The sequence below is a fragment of the Eptatretus burgeri genome, chromosome 5 (assembly GCF_056783735.1).
Source record: "Eptatretus burgeri isolate ZD-2024b chromosome 5, Ebu_testis_v1, whole genome shotgun sequence".
NCBI lineage: Eukaryota > Metazoa > Chordata > Myxini > Myxiniformes > Myxinidae > Eptatretus > Eptatretus burgeri.
The window spans coordinates 17,697,941-17,717,708 of record NC_140965.1 but is presented as its reverse complement, the minus strand read 5'-3'; the positions used below and the strand labels follow the sequence as shown (position 1 = coordinate 17,717,708).

The 19,768-nt window shown below is 42.8% G+C and overlaps 1 protein-coding gene across 8 annotated transcripts in view; it reads left to right on the top strand.

Annotated features, from left to right (window-relative positions):
- The window catches only part of LOC147025940 (liprin-beta-1-like), a 129,920-nt gene that overhangs the window by 31,216 nt on the left and 78,936 nt on the right, over positions 1-19,768 (top strand). For 7 of the 8 annotated variants that reach the window (XM_085880864.1, XM_085880858.1, XM_085880861.1 and 4 more), the window contains 7 exons: positions 10,914-11,230; positions 11,357-11,443; positions 11,702-11,815; positions 12,020-12,139; positions 13,344-13,436; positions 17,602-17,716; positions 18,312-18,373. In XM_085880864.1, coding sequence (XP_085736990.1) covers positions 10,914-11,230; positions 11,357-11,443; positions 11,702-11,815; positions 12,020-12,139; positions 13,344-13,436; positions 17,602-17,716; positions 18,312-18,373 — 908 coding nt within the window. The remainder of the gene's footprint in view (positions 1-10,913; positions 11,231-11,356; positions 11,444-11,701; positions 11,816-12,019; positions 12,140-13,343; positions 13,437-17,601; positions 17,717-18,311; positions 18,374-19,768) is intronic. The other variant, XM_085880863.1, reaches the window with a different exon arrangement.

The window sequence follows — 19,768 nt, the reverse complement described above, 5'->3', positions numbered from 1 at the left end:
TCTGCCATGAGGAGAGCCAGGAAACAACATCTTTCGAATCTCAAGTCTGAACTCTCAAACCTGTCTCCCTCCTCCAAATTCAGGTGGTGTCTAGGTGGAGTCTGTCTCTGGTGTGTGTTCCTCCTTCACCCCCTCGCTTACCTAAAATGGCTGCAGAGCTGACTCTGCACGTGAAAAGGCTGAATGCCTAAATTCCGTGTTTGCTTCTAAATATTGTGTCCCTAACCCATTGCTTTCTGTACCCACCTTACCCAGTCGCACCCAGCTATTCCTGGACTTTGCGTACCTTTTTACTGAGAAGGTGGAGAGCTTGCTGTCAAACCTCGACTGATTCTACAACCGGCCCAGATGGCATCAGCCCTCGTGTCCTAACAACCTGCTCTGCTGCTCTTGCTCACCCTCTCTCTGTTATATTCACCCTCTCATTTGCTCAAGGTCATGTGCTATCTGTTTGGAAATCAGCAAACATTACTGCTCTGCATAAAAAGGTGCAAAAGCAGATCCCTGCAACTACAGACCAATCAGCGTTCTCCCAATCATCAGCAAGGTTACGGAATCCATCATCGCTTCTGACATTAAATCCTTCCTCGTCTCCAATGGACTGATTTCCAATCCTCAATTTGGTTTCAGATCAGGTCATTCTTCCCTGGACATGATGCTTCTGGTTTCTCAACAATAGAAGTAAGTCTAAATACCAGACATGAGATCAGAGCCATCTCCCTCGACATATCGTGAGGTTTCGATATGGTCTGGCATCCCTCACTGCTCACCAAACTCTCCTCTTATGGTATTAAAGGCAATCTCCACTCAAGGCTTGTGGACTTCCTCTCCTGTCGCAGTCAATGCATGACTCTTCGTGGCTCTCTCTCATCTCCTCTTCCTGTCCAGGTTGGAGTTCCTCAAGGGAGCATTCTGGGCCCTGTTCTATTTCTGGTTTTCATCAACGATCTCTCTGACTTTCTGGAAAATCCTCTTTATCTATTTGCTGATGACTCCACCCTCTGCCGAACCATCTGTTATCCCTCAGATCAGCAAGCAGCAGCCTCTTCACTCTCTGCAGACCTGGATAAAATCACAATCTTGTTAAACACTTGGAATGTCTTTCAATCCTGACAAATCTCACAACCTCACTACGTCTCTCTGAAAGGACCATAGAGAAAGGACCATTTTCCTGCCTCTGGAACAAACTCCCTCACCCTCTTCAATCCCATTCTTCCCTCCAGGTCTTCAGAACAGCTGTTCACCAGCATCTCATATCTTCCCCCATCCAAAATCTTGATCTTTTCTACCCCCGTTAATCCACCCCAAACTCACATCCTTCGAATTGCTTGTTCTTCCTGAAAGTCCCTGTAGTGTCCATCTTGTTTTCGCCATGTTCCCCACCCCATCCTTCTCCCTTCCACAGATCTCCTCATGTCTCTTTTCCCTACTGTTTTATGCTCCCCTCTCCCGCCCATCTTGTCTCCTGCTCCACTTGTATTTTATGTGTGTTCGCTCTTATACAAGCCTCGACATTGTATACAAAAAAATAGACTGTGGAACATCCACACAATGTAAAATGTGACTTCAAGTCCTAAACTCCCCTCACCTCACAAATCCCAATTCATCAACCCCCCTCCCAAACACTGTCATTAACCTGCCCCCCTTATAAACCCTAAGCCCTCAACCTCCCCCTCCCCAACCCAAAGGCTTCAATCTCCTCCCCACTCCAAGCCTTCAACCCCTTTCTGCAACCACCCCCTCCACCCAACGATAACTCCTCAACCTTCCCTCACTGAAGGTCCTCAACCCCTGCCCTACCCCCAAAGTCTCAACCTCCCCCTCCCAACTCTGTTCGATCTTTGCTTTACCACCCCGCCCCCCTCTTCACGAACCCAAGTTTTCTATCCTCCCCTCCTCCCACTTATAAAAGCAAAAGGGTCATTACATATTGAATATCATGTCACCACAAAAAGGGTCATTACATATTGAATATCATGTCACCACAATCACCGAGTTTGAAGTTGTCTTACTTGAAACCTCCTTATCATTCCTCGTCAATAAACGGCTATCTCAGCATTTTAGTGTATTTTGTGTTACTGAAAATGTCTCGAATTATAGCATTTTTACCAGGTTTTGTAAAAAAGATAAGATAAAATAAAACCCACTTTTGATTCCAACCAACCTGATTTTCATTGCCTCCAATTTGCCACGTATGTTTATAATTTACTCCACATACTATGTGAGTTACATGTCCATGTCCATGTGAAATAGTTTGTTTATGAATCCTTTATTTGCACATTATTCAGCCTTGAAAAGTCGGGCGAAAACAAAAATTACAACAACCATTTTTTTGCCAGTGTTTTGTGCATGCAAGTATGAAAAATTTCTTTGTGTGGTGTAAAGTAGACGGTGACCTCAATCGCTCCGGAACAAAACATTTATTACCTCATTTCCTCTGCATGGGTTGCAATCAAAACCTATCTTTCTTTCCTAAAAACGCACCTATATTCATGATGGAAGACGTGTTGTTCATTCTTCAAATGCATACCAGAGGCATAAAGCCTAAGGCCCTAGGCCTTATAAGTGGTGACCAAAATGGCAGACATTTGGTTTGATTTTTTTCGAGGTTCAACTGTGGTTGGAGTCAGGCCAACTGTCTATCTAATCAATGGGTGGAAAGTGAGAAACAAATGGAGAAATCAGGCTACTTTAATGAATGGATCATGATATCACCATTGACTTCCTTGACCTCAAAAACATAAATGTAGTAACTTAAAATCTCACAATAACAATTTATGATCCAATTTTACCGTTTTATTTGAGGTGCACCCATGACGCTCAGAGAGGGCCACGTCTCACTCTGTGATTGGACCATTGAGCCCAGCCATCAACCTTCCTTTCGATGTATGAATGTTTACCCCGTGCATGTGAAGCGAAAAGCGGGGTGAAGCAATAGGTTCACTTCTGTCTATCTGTCCGTCTGTCCTTCTAGAAATGCTCATTTATGATCGAGGAACAACTTAATTTAATATTGAATGTTATATTTTGAACAAGCATCAGAAGACGAACCTGTAGTTTCACAATTCTTTGGCTCTGAATTTGTCCCGATTGCATATGCGCAGAGAGGAGTGAAATAATATTCTTATTCTGTCTGTTAGAAGTCAAACGAAATTGAAAATCATTCCAAACAGGAAACTTACTGTTTTTAAGGACATCATAAAGGACACAAACAACAAGCACGAATAACTAATGTGGCGTGTTAAATAAGGTGGTGTAAAAGACTCTGCATCAACGGCGGTAAACTTCTGGAATGTTTTTTTTTGTAAACGACCTTTAAAATCTTTATTTTATTTAAATTTAATTATAAACTTGAACACTGTAGAAGGTGTTCGATGAACTCTCGAGTTACCCTCACAAGAGGAGAAGGTATTGCATTTGGGTCCGTTTGTCTTTTTGTTTGTCCATTTGCTTGTCGGCACAGAACGTGAGTATGGTTTTTCTCTGCAACCGCTTGTTGGATTGCCACAAAATTTTCACCAAAGGAGCGACTACTCATGTTGGATACTTTAATGATAATTTTGATGTTGTAGCTCATGTGGTGTGGCAGTCATGTTGGAAAAAAGGAAAAACTTTGGACCTCTGTATCTCCAAAACCGCAACATGGAAAAAATTGAAACTTAGCATATGGCAAGTAGTCCACATAGGGAATAAGTGTGATTTATTTTTCATTTCATAGATGCCTTCATTATGACATCATAATTACATATGTAGAACGCTACATCTGATCAGGATGAAAATTTTGAGGGTCATCTCGGGATAAATTGGTCAACAGAAAAAAATTGATGACATTATCAGTCACGTGGTTCGGCATCCATTAAAAGAAAAAAATTCAAAAATCTCCAAAATGGCTGAACTGATCAAGGCGAAACTTGACAAGTATCACCACCTTTCCATGAGGTACAAAACGTTGCCACCCTATGATGTTATAGGTCACATGGTTTGACAGACATATTGGATTTATCCTAAAACCTGTAAAAATCTTCTCCAGAACAGCTGGTCAGATCGAGGGGCAATTTCACACACATGTTGCCAAAGCCTTGCAGATACCAGGGTGTTCACAAATAAACGATAGTCCACATGGTCTGACAGCCATATTGGATTGAATGAAAATCTTATTTAAAAAAAACTCTTTCTCTTGAACGGCTTCTTTGATTGACGTGAAACCTTGCAATTATGATCTAGTGGTGATGAAAAATTTTAAATTTCAACCTGATTGGATGCATGATCTGGCAGCCAGAATTTTATTTTATTTTTGATCTGGGTTGTTGTGTTTTTTTTTTTTAATAAGGCTCACTTGACTCTGCCTGGATGGGTTTGTGGTTAGAGGAGTAGCAGCTGAAACCCAAATCATATCCAGGTTCCTCCTGATGACTTCATATTTGCTTGTTTGGGTTCCTTCTGATTACCCCCAATGCATTATACCCCTATTTGGTCTTCCATTTGAGTTGAATTGAATTTATTTTCATCCCATTCTAGATTCAATTGAGTAATAAATAATAAACGTCATTGGTCAGGGTCAAGTGGCTGATCAAGTGGATCAAATCAAAGCGGACGTCTTGGTCCCCGGTCATCTCTGCCAACAGTTACAAAGTGGCAGTTCTAGTTATGTCTCATTAATTACTTAACACACTGCACAAAATACACCACACAAAACAAGTCCTGGTGAGGGTCTGCAACCTCTGATTGCTCTTTTTGGTTCACGAAAAAATATTTTCACGAAAAAAATAAGTGACCACTATATTCGTTATTGTTGTGTATCTGTCTGTCTGTCGGTATGTCTGTCAGTATGTATGTCTCTCTGTCTATCTGTCTGTCTGTCTGTCCTGAGCATAGCTCCATGGGTTTTGATCCAATCCTGATAAAATTTTGGTGGGAGGTTTATATCATGATCTAGTTGTGTTTTCCTGAAAATGGGCGTGGTGCGCCCATTATGGGCGGAGCCACGCCCAAAAAACGTGTTTTTAGGTGGTAGCCGATTTCAATTTGCATCTTCTCCTCGGGGGTTTGTCGAATCTGACAGGGGTTTTGGTATTTGGTTAGCTCAATGGCACCTGCATAGCCCCATGGAGCTCGATTTTTCATTTTCGTCCCAAGGTCAAGGTCACAAGGTCACGAACTTAGAAAATTGCGAATTTTGACATAAAAAATTATCTTCTCCGAGGGGTTTGGCGAATCTGGCTGAGGTTTTGGTATTTAGTTAGCCCAATGGCACCTGCATAACTCCACAGAGCTCGATTTTTCATTTTCGTCCCAAGGTCAAGGTTACAAGGTCATGAACTTAGAATATTGCGAATTGTGTTTTTCGGGGGTAGCCAATTTCAATTTGTATCTTCTCCTAGGGGGTTTGTCGAATCTGCCAGAGGTTTTGGTATTTGGTTAGCTCAATGGCACCTGCATAGCCCCACGGAGCTTGATTTTTCATTTTCATCCCAAGGTCAAGGTCACAAGGTCACGGACATAGAAAATTTCGAATTTTGACATAAAAATCATTCGACCGCCCAAACTTTGAGAGCTAGGATGACAATATTTTTTATGCATATTGTTGACCTCATTCCCCACCTAAAGTCTTCAAAAACATTTTGCTCTATCTCAAACACCTTGCCCGTGGCGCCCCCTTCAAGCTTGTTTTGACGCTGATTTCATCAAAGTATGGATAATCCGAGGAGTGCGAAATGCCATATGACATATAGCCTACATGACGTTATATTGTTCCTGGAATGTTCCAGAGGAAGTTTTGCACCAAAGGTCATAATCCTTGACCTTGGACCTTTAAAGGTCACAAAGGTCAAATTTTCAAAGTTGTGGGAATCGAACCGGGTTTTCGACCTTCTTCGACGAACTAACTCCAATAAGCTATAGCACGTATCCAGTTTCCTTATTTTAATGTCCACAACATTGTTTTGTGACCTTTAAAGGTTATGCAAAGGTCACATTTTTAAAGTTGTTGAATGAAACCGGGTTTTCGACATTTTGCATCTAATAACCTTCCGGTTCTGGGTTTGGAGCATTGGCAGGTCTCCTTGGGGGCTCCCTGCTGTCGATCTCAAAGTTAAGTGTCCGGTCGTTATCTGTCTCGTTTTAACTGTTTATTTTCTCACCTACATGTTACTGTGTGTTCCTAGTTCGGTTTTGTTTCAAAAATCGTGCTATTTTGTGAGATTTCGTCGAACTTGTTCTTACTGGGTGTGTGAGGCCTATCCTTGAGGCCTGAGGCCTACCCTTTGTTCCCTTCGGTGTACAATCGTATTTATTTGTTTTTTCTCCCCATTATCTTCAATTTCTATCTTTCCCACTTTCTTAACATCCCCCATCCCAACAAATCACTCTATTTCTTATCTTTTAAAAATAAAAAATAAAAAAACCGCTAACTTTCTCCGATTCTTCTTCTTCTTCATTTCCTCTTCTCCCTCTTCTTCTTCCTCGATTTTTTTTCGACAATACTTCCATGACCAAATCTGTTGAAAACTCTCTCAAACATTAATAATAACAAAAACGATCTCTTATAATGCTTCATCTTCTTCTCGCACATGTGTGGTTCTCTTTACTGTATCAGAATGCACTACTCTTCTGCTATTTAGACAGACTGCTCTCAATTCGACCTTTCCTTCATACCTTGCCTAAAAAATCCAACTGTTACAGCGTTTCTTTTCTCCATTCTCTGAATTGGCCTTTATTGCATCACTCAAGAAATGTGTTTAATCGCATCTCTTACCTAAAACTTAAAAAACCCCAGTTTGCTATGAATGTTCGCTTTCCATCAACCATTCTTTTTTTCCAACTTCAGTGCCAACTCACTCCTCTCACCCCTCACTCTCAAATCAACCATCCCACTCTTCTCCCTCCAAGCCTCCCTCTCACCTCTCTCAAAAACTCCCCCTCACCTTTCTCCCACTATTCATCCCCCTCACTCATCCTTCCCAAAGTTGCCCCCTCCCATCCACAAAGCTGCCTCCTTCCACTGCCCTCTCACCTCCATCTCTTCACTCCATCTCCTCAAATCCTCAACTGCCTTCTTCCCCCTCTCTTGTCCCCCCTCTCCCCCAGCACCACAGAGCCTTTTCTCCTCCTCATTCGGCCTCCTCTCCGAGCTATTCTGCAATTCCCCACACTCTTTCAACAACACTCCTTACCTCCCCCCCTCGTTCCTTGTCCTACCCTCCCCCTCCCCCACCCCCTGCAACCAAAGCCTCCTCCCCTACCACTTCATTAAGAGTATGGACCTCAAATATCCAGGGCCTTCGCTCAAACCTTTCAGATCTTTCCATACAGGTTGCCACTGAGAAACCAGACATAATCTGCCGAACAGAAACTTTCCTCCCCCAAGACGTGTCTGACTCCCAAGTATCTCTCCCTGGTTACTCCCTCCTCCAGTTTGACAGACCTGAGCCTCGCCCTGGTGGACGAGTTGCTCTCTTCATCAAAGACTCTATTCCTCACTCTCCATGCACTGCCCTCACTACCCCACACCCCCAGGAATACCTCTGGCTACGGCTTCCCCTCAACTCCCACCTCATGTTTATATGTGTGCTGTACCGTCCACCGAACAGTGATGACTCCATCTACACCTCACTATCTGAAAACATTGACCAACTTCTATCTTCTCATCCAAACTCTCTCTTCCTCATATGTGGCGACTTCAATTATCATAATGCCAGTTGGCTAGGTGTGGGTACCTCTCTCACCTGTCATGGCACCTCAGCAAAAGCTTTCTGCGACTCATTAGCACTGACTCAATCGGTCAACTTCCCGACCCGGATCTCAACCAATGGTACTCCATCTCTTCTGGATCTGATTTTGACAAATTTCCCTGACAATATCTGCTGTTCTTCCTTCGCTCCAATCGGTTATTCTGACCACGTCCTTGTCAAAGTGGACATCTCTCTGGCTATTATCAGAGAACCACCTCACCACCGTCGAGTCTGGCATTTCACTCAAGCCGACTGGTAGGGTCTCCAAGCAGCCCTCAAACTTATAGACTGGTCTCCTATCTCTACTTTCTCCAACATCAACTCTTCCTGGGAATTCTTTCAAAGAAACTTGCTCTCCCTCATGCACAGATTTATCCCCTCTCGTCTTCAGTTATCCTACCCTTCCTTGGTTCACTGAAGCTTGTGGTGAGGCAGTTGTCCTGAAACAACTTGCCTTTGCCTCATGGAAAGCAAACCCAACTGAGTGCAATCTCAGTTCCTTCCATAAAGCTCGGAACAAGTGTGTATCTACCCTCAGGAGAGCCAGAAAACAACATCTTTCTAATCTCAAGTCTGAACTCTCAAACCTCTCTCCCTCCTCAAAATCCTGGTGGCGTCTAATCAAATCTGTTTCTGGTGTATGTTCCCCCTCCATCCCTCCCTTACCTCAAATGGCAGCACTGCTGATACCGTACGTGAAAAAGCTGAATGCCTAAACTCGGTGTTTGCAGCTAAATCTTGTGTCCAAAACCCATCACTTTCTCTACCCACCTTACCTAGTCGCACCCAACTGTCCCTGGACTCTGTGTCCTTTTCTCCTGACAAGGTGGAGAGCTTGCTGTCAAACCTCGACTCAGATTCTGCAACCGGTCCAGACGGCATCAGCCCACGTGTCATCAAAGCCTGCTCTTCTGCTCTTGCTCACCCTCTCTCTGTTCTATTAACTCTCTTATTTGCTGAAGGTCATCTGCCATCTGCTTGGAAATCAGCAAACATCACTGCCCTGCATAAAAAAGGTGCAAAACCAGATCCCTGCAACTACAGACCAATTAGCCTTCTGCCAATCATCAGCAAGGTTATGGAATCCATCATCGCTTCAGACATTAAATCCTTCCTCTTCTCCAATGGCTTGATTTCCGATCATCAATTTGGTTTCAGAACAGGTCACTCTACCCTGGATATGCTGCTTCTGCTCTCCCATCAATGGATGGAGTTCCTCAATGCCAGACAGGAATTCCGAGCCGTATCCCTGGACATATCACGTGCTTTTGAAACAGTCTGGCACCCTGCCCTACTCACCAAACTCTCTTCCTATGGTATCCAAGGCCATCTCCACTCATGGTTCGCAGACTTCCTCTCCTGTCGCAGTCAATGTGTGGCCCTAAATGGAGTTCTTTCATCCCCTCTTCCTGTCCAGGCTGGAGTTTCTCAAGGTACCCCTCTGGGCCCTGCTCTTTTTCTGATTTTCATCAATGATCTCTCTGACTCTCTGGAAAATCCTCTATATCTCTTTGCTGACGACTCCACCCTCTGCCGTACCATCGGTCATCCCTCAGACCGGCAAGCAGCAGCTTCTTCACTCACTGCTGATCTGGATAAAATCACAAACTGGTCCAACACGTGGAACATGTCTTTCAATCCAGACAAATCTCACACTCTCACTTTGTCTCTTCGAAAGGACCGTTTCGAACCCCCTCCCCCATCCACTTTCTCAACAATCCTCCGGAAGAAGTCCTTTTTTTCAAGCTTCTGGGTCTCACTATCTGCCATGACCTTTCCTGGGAAATCCACATTTCAAACCTCGCCTCCAAAGCCAGTCGCCGACTGGGAATCCTCCGTCGTGCAAGGTCCTTCCTCGGCCCACCTAAGCTCCTGACCACTTACAAAGCTTTTCTACACAGCCTGATGGAGTTCTGCTCTCCCCTCTGGGCTGGTGCTCCTGCCTCCCACCTTTCTCGGCTTCACGCTGGAGAAACCAAGGCATTTCAGATCATTGGCCTCTCCTGCAATGAAGCTGAGTCTTTGGGCCTCTCACTCAATCACCGCAGGTTGGTCGGTGGTCTTTCTGTCTTCTACTGTCTCCTCTCCAACCTCGCCCCCCCCGTTCTCTCTATGATTTGTCCCCACCACATTTCGGCAGGGCGCTCAAGGTCCGCCAACAACCCCCTTCTGGTAAGACTACCAAAATCACGAATCACTGCTCACCTTCACTCTTTCATTCCTCTTTTTTCCTGCCTTTGGAATAAACTCCCTCACTCTATTCATTCCCATTCTTCCCTCCAGGCCTTCAAAACATCTGTTCATCACCACCTCTTATCATTCCCCATCCAGATCCTCGATCTTTTCTACCCATGATAATCCACCCAAGTCCACTTCCTTCAAATTCCCTGCTTTCCTTCATGAAAGTCCCTGTAATGTCCATCTTCTATTCCCCATGTTCCCCGTCCCATCCCTCTCCCTTCCACAGATCTCCAAATGTCTCTGTTCCCCACTGTTTTGTCCTTCCCACTCCCACCCCTCTTGTTTCATGGCCCCCTTGATGTGCGTTGTGTGTTAGCTCTCATACGAGCCTCGACAAGGTATACAAAAAACATACAAAAAATAAACCTGTCATTCGTACCACTTCATGTTGATCATTTTTATTACTTGGTCAAAAATTATCACATTGTCTCATCCTTGACTTCTGAAACAATCCACATCGTCAAATACCGCTCATGAACCATCGTCGTCTTCAAACTTGCTATTGCTTAACTTGTTTTCGCATTTTTTGTTTTACTTTTTCTTGTTTAACAAACAAATAAATAGGCAATGATGAATGCGTATGTGGATTTTATTGTCCGATCGCTTGTGTTGCCCTAACGGACCTCAGGTGGTATTAACTGCCATGACTCGGTGCTTGCTTTTATTCAATGACAAAGGCAACTCTGTTGTTCAAACCGAGCCTTTGGTCCCTGTAATAAATTAGAGGTGCTTGTGCCTTTACATTGACAAACTATAGCAAAGTATTCCCCCATATAATAGGAATTTGATTATGTACTTTACCCATATCACAGAAAAATAGTACATATGATAGGTGTATTAACAACACAGAATAGAGGAGTTGAGAGCGCATGGGATAAAGCTAGTAATAGACAATCAGTGTAATAAGTACATGCAACTTGTCTTCCTCCCATGCACCCCCAGTATCTAAGGTGGCCTGCAATGAAATTTCAGGACCGGCAAGAAGGGAAGATCTTCCCGCAGCCAAGTTCGCTTACGCACCGATCCTTAAAAGGTCTGAGCATGAGCGAGAGGTTTCGAGCAAGATGTGGTTGTGTGAGGAGGTCGGCGGGGGTCTCAGCAAGCACCGCTGGGCCTGTGGGAGGAATATCCTGCAGCTGCTGGAAGAGTTGCGGGCAGCACTCGAGCTTTTGCATAGCGAGGAGCAGCTTGAAGTCTTGAGGAGTCGGGTTCCAAACTCCACTGTGATGGTTCTTCTGCACTGGCTGCAAAAATGCATGGTAAAATATGATGTGGGTGTAAAGGGTGTATATAATTGTATGTGTAAAGAGTAGCTAACAATCATGATGTGCTTGTTGAGTGCTGCTTCACTCTGAGTGTTGTACCCCATTGAATCAATCGTGCAGATTGATGGGCAGGAGCGGCTCGAGTATGACGCTTACCATGACAGGTTGTGCCAGCTTGAGACTGATCGTAAATCATTGAAGCTGCAGGTAGAACATTCTCACATCATCACATGTCAAGATGTTGCATCAATTTAACATCACTTTGTCATCATCTTCATGAAAAAATGACATCACGCGATCATAAATTCCCATCCATTTTGATTAGAGTGATTTTAGTATAATCGCTGTGAACACTTAAGAAAAAATAGCAAGGGTCCTTCGGTTTTTGTGTTTGTGCAAAGTTTGTTTTATTGTGTTGTTTTAGGCACGCATGATGTACCATGTTGTACCACACCATTCCTGCAGGTCAGTGTGCTTACAGACCAAGTGGAAGCGCAGGAAGAGAAGATCCGTGACCTGGAGAACTGCATAGAGCAGCAACAACAGAACATGGCCACTGCAGAGACAATGCTGGAGCAGGTGAGTGGGCTATAGTCCCATTTACTCTTGACTGGACTACGAGATGAGTCACAAGCTACTGTAACTGCCACTTCTCAGTCCTGCTGTGAAACTGCAAAGCACATTGCTAGCTCAGAAATAGAAGTTGCAATGATAACGAAAGGGTACTTGCTATGCTCACAATAACCCCTACCATACCCATCTTCTCCCTACCTCTCCAAACAGGAACTCTTCCAGCGCACATCACTGGAGAGTCAGAAGCTCGAGCTCATGGCAGAAATTTCTTCACTCAAGTTGAATCTCACACTGCTTGAACGAGATCGATCGAGAGAACCCGATATTCAGGTCCATCAATGTTCAAAGCGATTAATCAAACAAGACTTTGGAGTTCATCTCAGAATGTCACCAAATCCCGAAATCAAGGGGTAGACAATTCATAATCGTTGATACACCTACGTTTGTAAATGGATAATCAATATGTTATCAGAGTTTTTAATCATAAGATGAACAGGAAAGTTTATTTTATTGCTACATCATGTGTGTTATATTTACCCAGTGCACACAAAGCAAAAAGCGGGTTAAGCAATTGGTTCACTTCTGTCTGTCTGTCAGTCAAACAACATTGCAAATCATTCCAAACAAGAAACTTGATATTTTTTAGTAACGTCATAGAGGACACAAACAATGATGTATAGCATGAAACCTCAAAATGTTGTGGACGGATTGAGACAAAACTTGATGGACAAGTTGGGTAGGTGACAAGAACAAGCCGATTAGATCTTGCTGCAGGTCTGAATCCCGATCCAGCCCAACAGTGGGATACAAAACGTAAACTGTTCAGCCTGTTGGAGGTATGCTCTCTACCGAGTGCCGTTCTACTTTGAATCAGTTATTCACATTTCCCTTCGCATGGTCTCTCATTACTGAGCCGAGGCAATGACACAAAAACAACTCCCCATGAACTCAGACTTTCAGAAATCCATTTATAATGTGTCAAGGGTTTTTAATTTTTGTGCAATTCGATTTAAACAAAAATAAATCAAACTCTCTACGTCGACACGATCACATTAGCGACTTTCCAAGTTGGATGAAGCAATCAGAAATAAAATATTATTTATGATTCGTGAACACTACAATTCCTTACATGCCAAAACGAGACTCATGACAAACTCAATGACCCAAGTAAAAATCCTGCTTTGCAACCAACAGAATTCTTCAAACAAGTGGAGAAAACGTAGATGAGAAAAGAAGAGCATTTAATCCAATACAGGTTTTTGAAAAAACATTCCTCTGGAGTATCCAGTCTTGTTGTTTCTTGCATTGCGTCAAAGTGACAGAACATCGCCGGCAGCACATCGGTGCCAGCTTTCTGCACATCGGCACCGATGTGCTGCTGGTGGCATTCAGTAATTTAAGGTGATTTGTCAGAAAGACTGCATTCCCTGGGACTCCAGTTCATATGGGTGAGAGGTTATCAGAGTAATATTAATCAGATTACATTCCTTGAGTGTATAATATAAACGGTGTATGTTTGTGTGACTTTGGGCAGAACGTGCTCAGTGAACTACTGCAGTTACGAGTTAAGGTTTCTGAGCTTGAAGGAGAAAAGTCATTGTTTGAAATGAAGATGGACATCACGCAGGTGAGTTATATGCTTGCTAACCAAACTACACTCATTGCGCCACAATGCTCAACACTAAATTGCACTTAGTGCACAATCATCACCACAAAACTGTACATAGAACACAATGGTCAGTACTAAACTCCATATTGCACCACCGATGGTCATCAGTGGTACAGAGTTCACCACAACAGTCAACATTAAACTATACTACTTGGTGCACCATAACACTCACCACGTAACTGCACTTGGTGCATAATGATCATCACCAAACTGTACATAGCACACAGACAGATTGTGATTGATGATGATGATGATGATCATCATCATCATCATCATAAAGGATTGTGATTGTGGTGGTGATGATGAAATACGATTACCAAGAGTTTTCATTATCAAATTGAAGAGCTTGAAGCTAAAGTAAATAGCAAGGAGTGTAATATATTATTTGCAGTAAGCGAGACATGGTTTAATGAGGAGAGTAATTGGAGGACTATGCTTTAAGGCTACAAGACGAATAGGTGTGATATCAATGAGAAAATCCTCGGTCGTTTCTAAGTCTGGGTAAAAGACAGCTTTGCATCAAGAGGAAGGGGTGACATTAAGGAGGGAATCGATATGAAGAATTCTGTCTGGACAGAGATTAGAGATTGTAAAAATAATAAGATGCTTTTATGGGGATTCTAGTATAAGGAAAGAGGATTGGGGTTTCATGAAGGATTCAGAAAGGCAAGAGTTTTGAATTTGCCAGGGATAGATTGGGTCGAGTAACAGGGAAAGGGCAGAGCAGATCAGGATTTTATAAATCTGGTTGAGGATTGCTTTTTAAACCTGTTGGTAGATAAACCCATGAGGGACATGCAGTGTTAGACCTCTTTTAAAGTAATGATCCCAATGTGGTGGAGGACGTGGATATAGGAAGGCATTCAAGGAGTCATGATCATAACATAATGACAGTTGGAGTTCAGGATAGTAGAGTAAGGCTGGTCAGTTCAGTCTTTGGAATTCCACTAGTACCATGTAACCCAGTGTTTCCCGCCGCATGGTCAGGTTGTCGGCTACTAAATCGACTCGCCCTCACTGCTCTGCCGGTGGGGAGGGTGACTACGATACCCAACAGGAATAAATTTAAAACAATATCTGCTAAAGGATGGATGAGCTTCCCAGGAGAGCCATCCAATGATGAGGTGATGTCTCCAAGAAAACACTCATCTGGTTGGACCTGTTCATGACAGGAAGAGCATCCAATGATTAAAAAAAAACAACCTCCAATAAATATGAATCTTTGATCCGGTGGAAAAAAATCTGTAAGTGCTCTGGTATTACCCATAAGTGATGCATGATGACGACCTCTGGTTGTTGTGAGAAATGGGTAAAAGATACCGTAGAATCTGTGACTGTGGCTGATGAGGCAGGTGGATAAAATCAGCCAATGAGCATCAGGGTGGGACCATGGAATGTTAATACAATGACAGGCAAGGGGAGAGAGTTGGTGCATGCCACAATGAGGAGTGTTGGCATCTTGTCTGTGCAGAAAACAAAATGGATTTGGATGAGTACCAAATAATTAGGGGAAAGTTGCAAATTCTATTATTGTGGAGAATAGGGAGAAATAAATGGAGTCAGAATCACATTGAAGGAGAAGGGGGAAGAGGGGGCACTAGAAGTAAAGAGAATCAGGGACAGATTAAGGCTGGTGAAGTTGGTAATGGAGAAAGGAATGGTGAATGCAGTTTCAGCATACACACCAAAAACAGAGTATCCAGACCAGGAGAAAGACACATTTAGTGAGCAGTTAGAAGATCTAGTGAGAAGGATACCAGTGGGAGAGAAGATTATGATTGGTGCAGACTTACATGGACATGTAGGACAAGAAGTGTGTGGATACAAATTGGAACATGGAGGAAATGGATATGGGCTAAGGAATGAAGATGGGGAGAGGATTCTTGAGCCGAGAGCTGTTCCTTGTGAATACAGGGTTCATAAAGAAGGAGGAACGTCCATTGTCCTCCAGAAATGGAGGTAATCTTAGCCAGATTGATAATATTTTGGTGAGACAGAGTGAGAAGAAGCATGCTATGAAGTACAAGGTTATATTGGGTGAGGTGAGATGAGCCAAAATTGATTGTTACTGCTGGGCTGATTAGAAAATTTGACGAGAACTGATTACCGATTTTAAAAAGAAATAATAAATCGTAAATGAACAAATGGAAATATCAGCCGATACTGATACCGATGGCAGTTATAAAGTGAAAATAATGACGTCCTAGTGCATTGATCACACATGAAGTGGATATCGTGCCGGATCAGTGTCGTGCCCACGATTGGTGTTATTGAGTGGATGTGAATCGATACATTTTAAATTCCTTCTCTAATTGATTGGTGCATTTAACAGTACAGCATCCTATCATTTTAAAGTGAATGATGAGCTACCAAGTGCTAATTCAATAAGCTACTGATTGATATAAAATGAAGCGTTTCATACTTTTCTGGTCGTGTGAAAAACATGTTTTGTACAAAATGCAGGACAGGTATTCCCTAGGTCACATAGGGGTTCCATTCTGAACAATTGTTCATGCAGTAAGTAAATCGTTCGGCCGTTGACTCGGTGTTATAAATGGTGGTATCAAATGAGTAGGGGCTACTCACCGGTAATTTAATGAGCTCAGAGGGAGGATTGTGCCCAATAACCCAGGAGACTGCTTCAGCAGCACCGACACTCTGCATAGAGTACGGTCCCAATCAATTTGAATTTGTGGAATCGGTAATCGGCACCCACACTGACTACAATCGGCCAATGCCGATTACCAAACAATTGCCGATTACCGATACCGATATCGGCCCAGCACCAGCTGTTAGTAATGGACATGAGGTGGAGAAAAGAATGTCAGATGCGTCCGCTGAGTAGTAGAGTAGTAGTAGAAAAGAAAAAGATGAGGATGCGAAGAGGGAAGATTCAACCTGAATTTGACAGAAGAAAAGCTGCTGATCTTCAAAGAGGAAGTTCAGAGAAAGCGGAGTGAGTCATGTCAAGATGGAGGAGTAGAAAGAATATGGAACAATATGAAAGAAACCCTTGTTAAAGCTGCCAAATAGAGGTTGGCGAGAACAAAGAGAGAAAAACCAAAGGAAAAGCACACATGGTGATGGAATGGGGAAGTGCAGGATGTGATTAAAAGGAAGATTGCAGAGAAAGAATGGAAAATTAATGAAATGGGAGAAGATTAAGTGGAAGAGTACAAGTTTATAAAGGGTGAGGTGAAGAGTGCAGTGGGCAAGGCAAGATGGGACGTAGCATAAAAGTGATATGATAAATTAGAAACGCCAGAAGTTGAGAAAACTACTGGAAGAATAACAAGAGTGACACAGAAGCAAAATCACCACAACAAAAGTAAAATGTCAAAAGATGTCTTGATGGTAATCCATAAGAGGATTGCGGTATCGTATTGTGACATCATAATGTGGTGTCATTCCGACCTTGTTTGGTTGTTTTTGTTTTTGAGATTTCATCCATGCTTTTACATTTTTTTTTTAAAATTTTTTTTTTTCTTGTTAATTAAAAGTGGTACTGTCAACTTTGTGCAGGAATTTTGTGAGGCCTCCTCTGGATTATTGCATTCGTTTTCCGTTGTCACATCCGAGGAAGGACGTAGAGGGAAGAGAGCTACCAAACAAAGGGTTCGGCGTCGAGTGACTACATTGATTCTGGGACTAGCTAGACCAAAATATGAGGAGTGGCTGAAGGAGACAGGACTTGATATCAACATTATAAAGAAGGCAATTATGAGGTGACTCGATTTAGATGATTAGGATAATGAAGGGTAATGACAGAATCACTGCAGAAATTTATTTAAAGCAGAATAGATAGTGATGGTACCAGTGGCTATAGCTTGAGAGTGAAGAAGAGAGTTGTGATGGTAATGGTGTTAGGGTGGGGGTCTTTTACTCTGAGCAGATGGTGCGTCGGGTGCTCCACCTGGAGGGGTGGTGGCACCAAAGGCAGTGGTTGGTTTTGAACTGGAATTGGCTGTGTATTCGTGATGGAGGGCTGCATGGATATTGGCAGAAATGTATGCGTATAGTGGGCTTGGTGGCCTCGTCCTGCTTCAGAGTTGCTTCTCTTGTTATGATGGTCGTGATGATGATAAAGGTATGGTGATTATGATAAGGATTGTGATGATTGCAGGCCGAGTTAATTGAGCTGCGAGATCAATTAAGCCAGAGGGACAGCGAGGTTGAAAATCTCCAGAAGGAGTTAGACCTTTTGGCACAAACAAGCCCAGACTCAATGTCTGAGAGACGTAAGTCTGTGTCCTCTGGGCACAATTGCTATGTTCATGTGCTGCTTGTATGATATACAGGATCTGCTGTAACCAGTTTATGTGGAAAACGTTCCGAAAGATAGTTTTAAAAAAAGACAAAGATGAAGTCCAGTTTTGATGGTTACGACCTCGGACCATGCAGGATATTCACTATTTGGTGTGGTGCACTTGATATTGGACAAGCTCCATGTGGTTCAATTTTGACAATGAAAAAGGCATGAAAGATGGTCCTTTGAAATTTTTCATGTAAATTTTTTAATTTTGTACATCATCGCTAATTCTGTTCCTGACTTACACTCTTATCCTTTCCATCTCATCATAATGTGGTTGGCTGTTCATCAATTGTGCACCTATCTCTCGTTGTTATGACTTTGTACTCTTTCATCCAGGTCTTCCATGAGCTAAAACCCCTACAAATATAATATATAATATCTCTTTTAACTCCAAAAATCTAATCATCAATTGTCTCTTTCGATCTCACTTTGTGCTCACTCATCCTTATATTTTAATGTCCTGTCCATTTCCCCCAACCCCTCTCTTCTACCATCTCTCCTCCCTCCTCATCACCAAATAGTACAAGATATACAGGTCCTCGAAGATGCCACGGAATCGGTTTTCTCATACAGTTTGGAAAATGTAAGAGCACAGCATGGATTTCTTCAGAATGTGTATAAAATTCACATGACCATATCCTCCCCACCCGCCATATCCGTTATCCCAAATTATTGGACCCTATTCAGGGGCTGCCTCTCTCTCTCTCTCTCTCTCTCTCTCTCTCTCTCTCTCTCTCTCTCTCTCTCTCTCTCTCTCTCTCTCTCTCTCTCTCTCTCTCTCTCTCTCTCTCATCTCAAAATGCAGGGTTCACAACTAGCAGATGTCTGCCAACCACGTTTATGGCTAATTGTCATACGGTTAGCACTAAATAGCTTTGTTATCATATCATACTATATACAATTCGAGAAGTTTCTGTTTGTGTGTTTGACTTCCATGCATTCCTGAACCAGTGGACGGAATGATCTCTTGCTTATACATGCTGATGCGTTTGAACCTGGGGAGTAACTACTGAAATCTATCTGTCCGGGTCCTTCCCGACATCTTTGTTCTTTGTTCCTTTCACATTTCTTTCAAATCTTTTTTTTTCACAATTCTCTTCATTCATTCTAATTCTTGCTTTTTCCTCTCTTTCGTTATCTATCTCTCGAAGGAGAAGTGAATTCTTGTAGAATATTTTCTGTAAGGATCACTTGGCTGTGCCTGGATGGATTTGAGGGTTCTGGAGTAGTGGCTGAAACCTGAATCCTATCCTGGTTCCTCCTGATGATTTCCTCTTTCCTCTTTACTTCTTTGGGTTCCTTCTTGGTCTTTCATTTCATTGAAAACTGGTGATTATGCTCGTGGTGTGCACTGACAGCTATTCGCGTTAAAAAAAAATACTCCTGGACGCCAAATATGTTTTAATTACAGTATTTTCACATTACAAGAGAACACAACAAAGCAGAGATTCCAGAGTGTGACGAGTATCGTGAATATCAATTTGCCAAAAAATATCGATCATATTCCCGGGAATGGTGCCTGCCAGTAATTATAAATCATAACTCGAATGGAATTCGGTGGAGCACCTACCTCCGCTAGACTGAACATTTTACGTTTTGTAAATAGACTGGGTCTGGATGGTTCCACTGATAGGCTGCATCTGGATCTGGACCTGAACTAAAATCGAATCCACTTGTTCTTGTTACCTTACCAATTCATCCACCAAGTCTTGTTATAATCCATCCACAGCTTTTTGAGATATGCTATTGTTACGGTTATGGAGGTAGATGGAGGAATTTCAAAGGAAAGTTAGGATTGAATGGAGTTGTTTGGTCTGTGGACATGTAGGAGACATCTCAATGAAAATAAAGTCGGGAAACTGTGAACTTAAGTGTTACGTGTCACCACATGGGGGGGGGGGGGTGGTGCGATGTTAATTAGATGGGGATTAAGACCTATTTCCCCCAGTATGTGATTGCTCCCAGTGACCTATTCCTA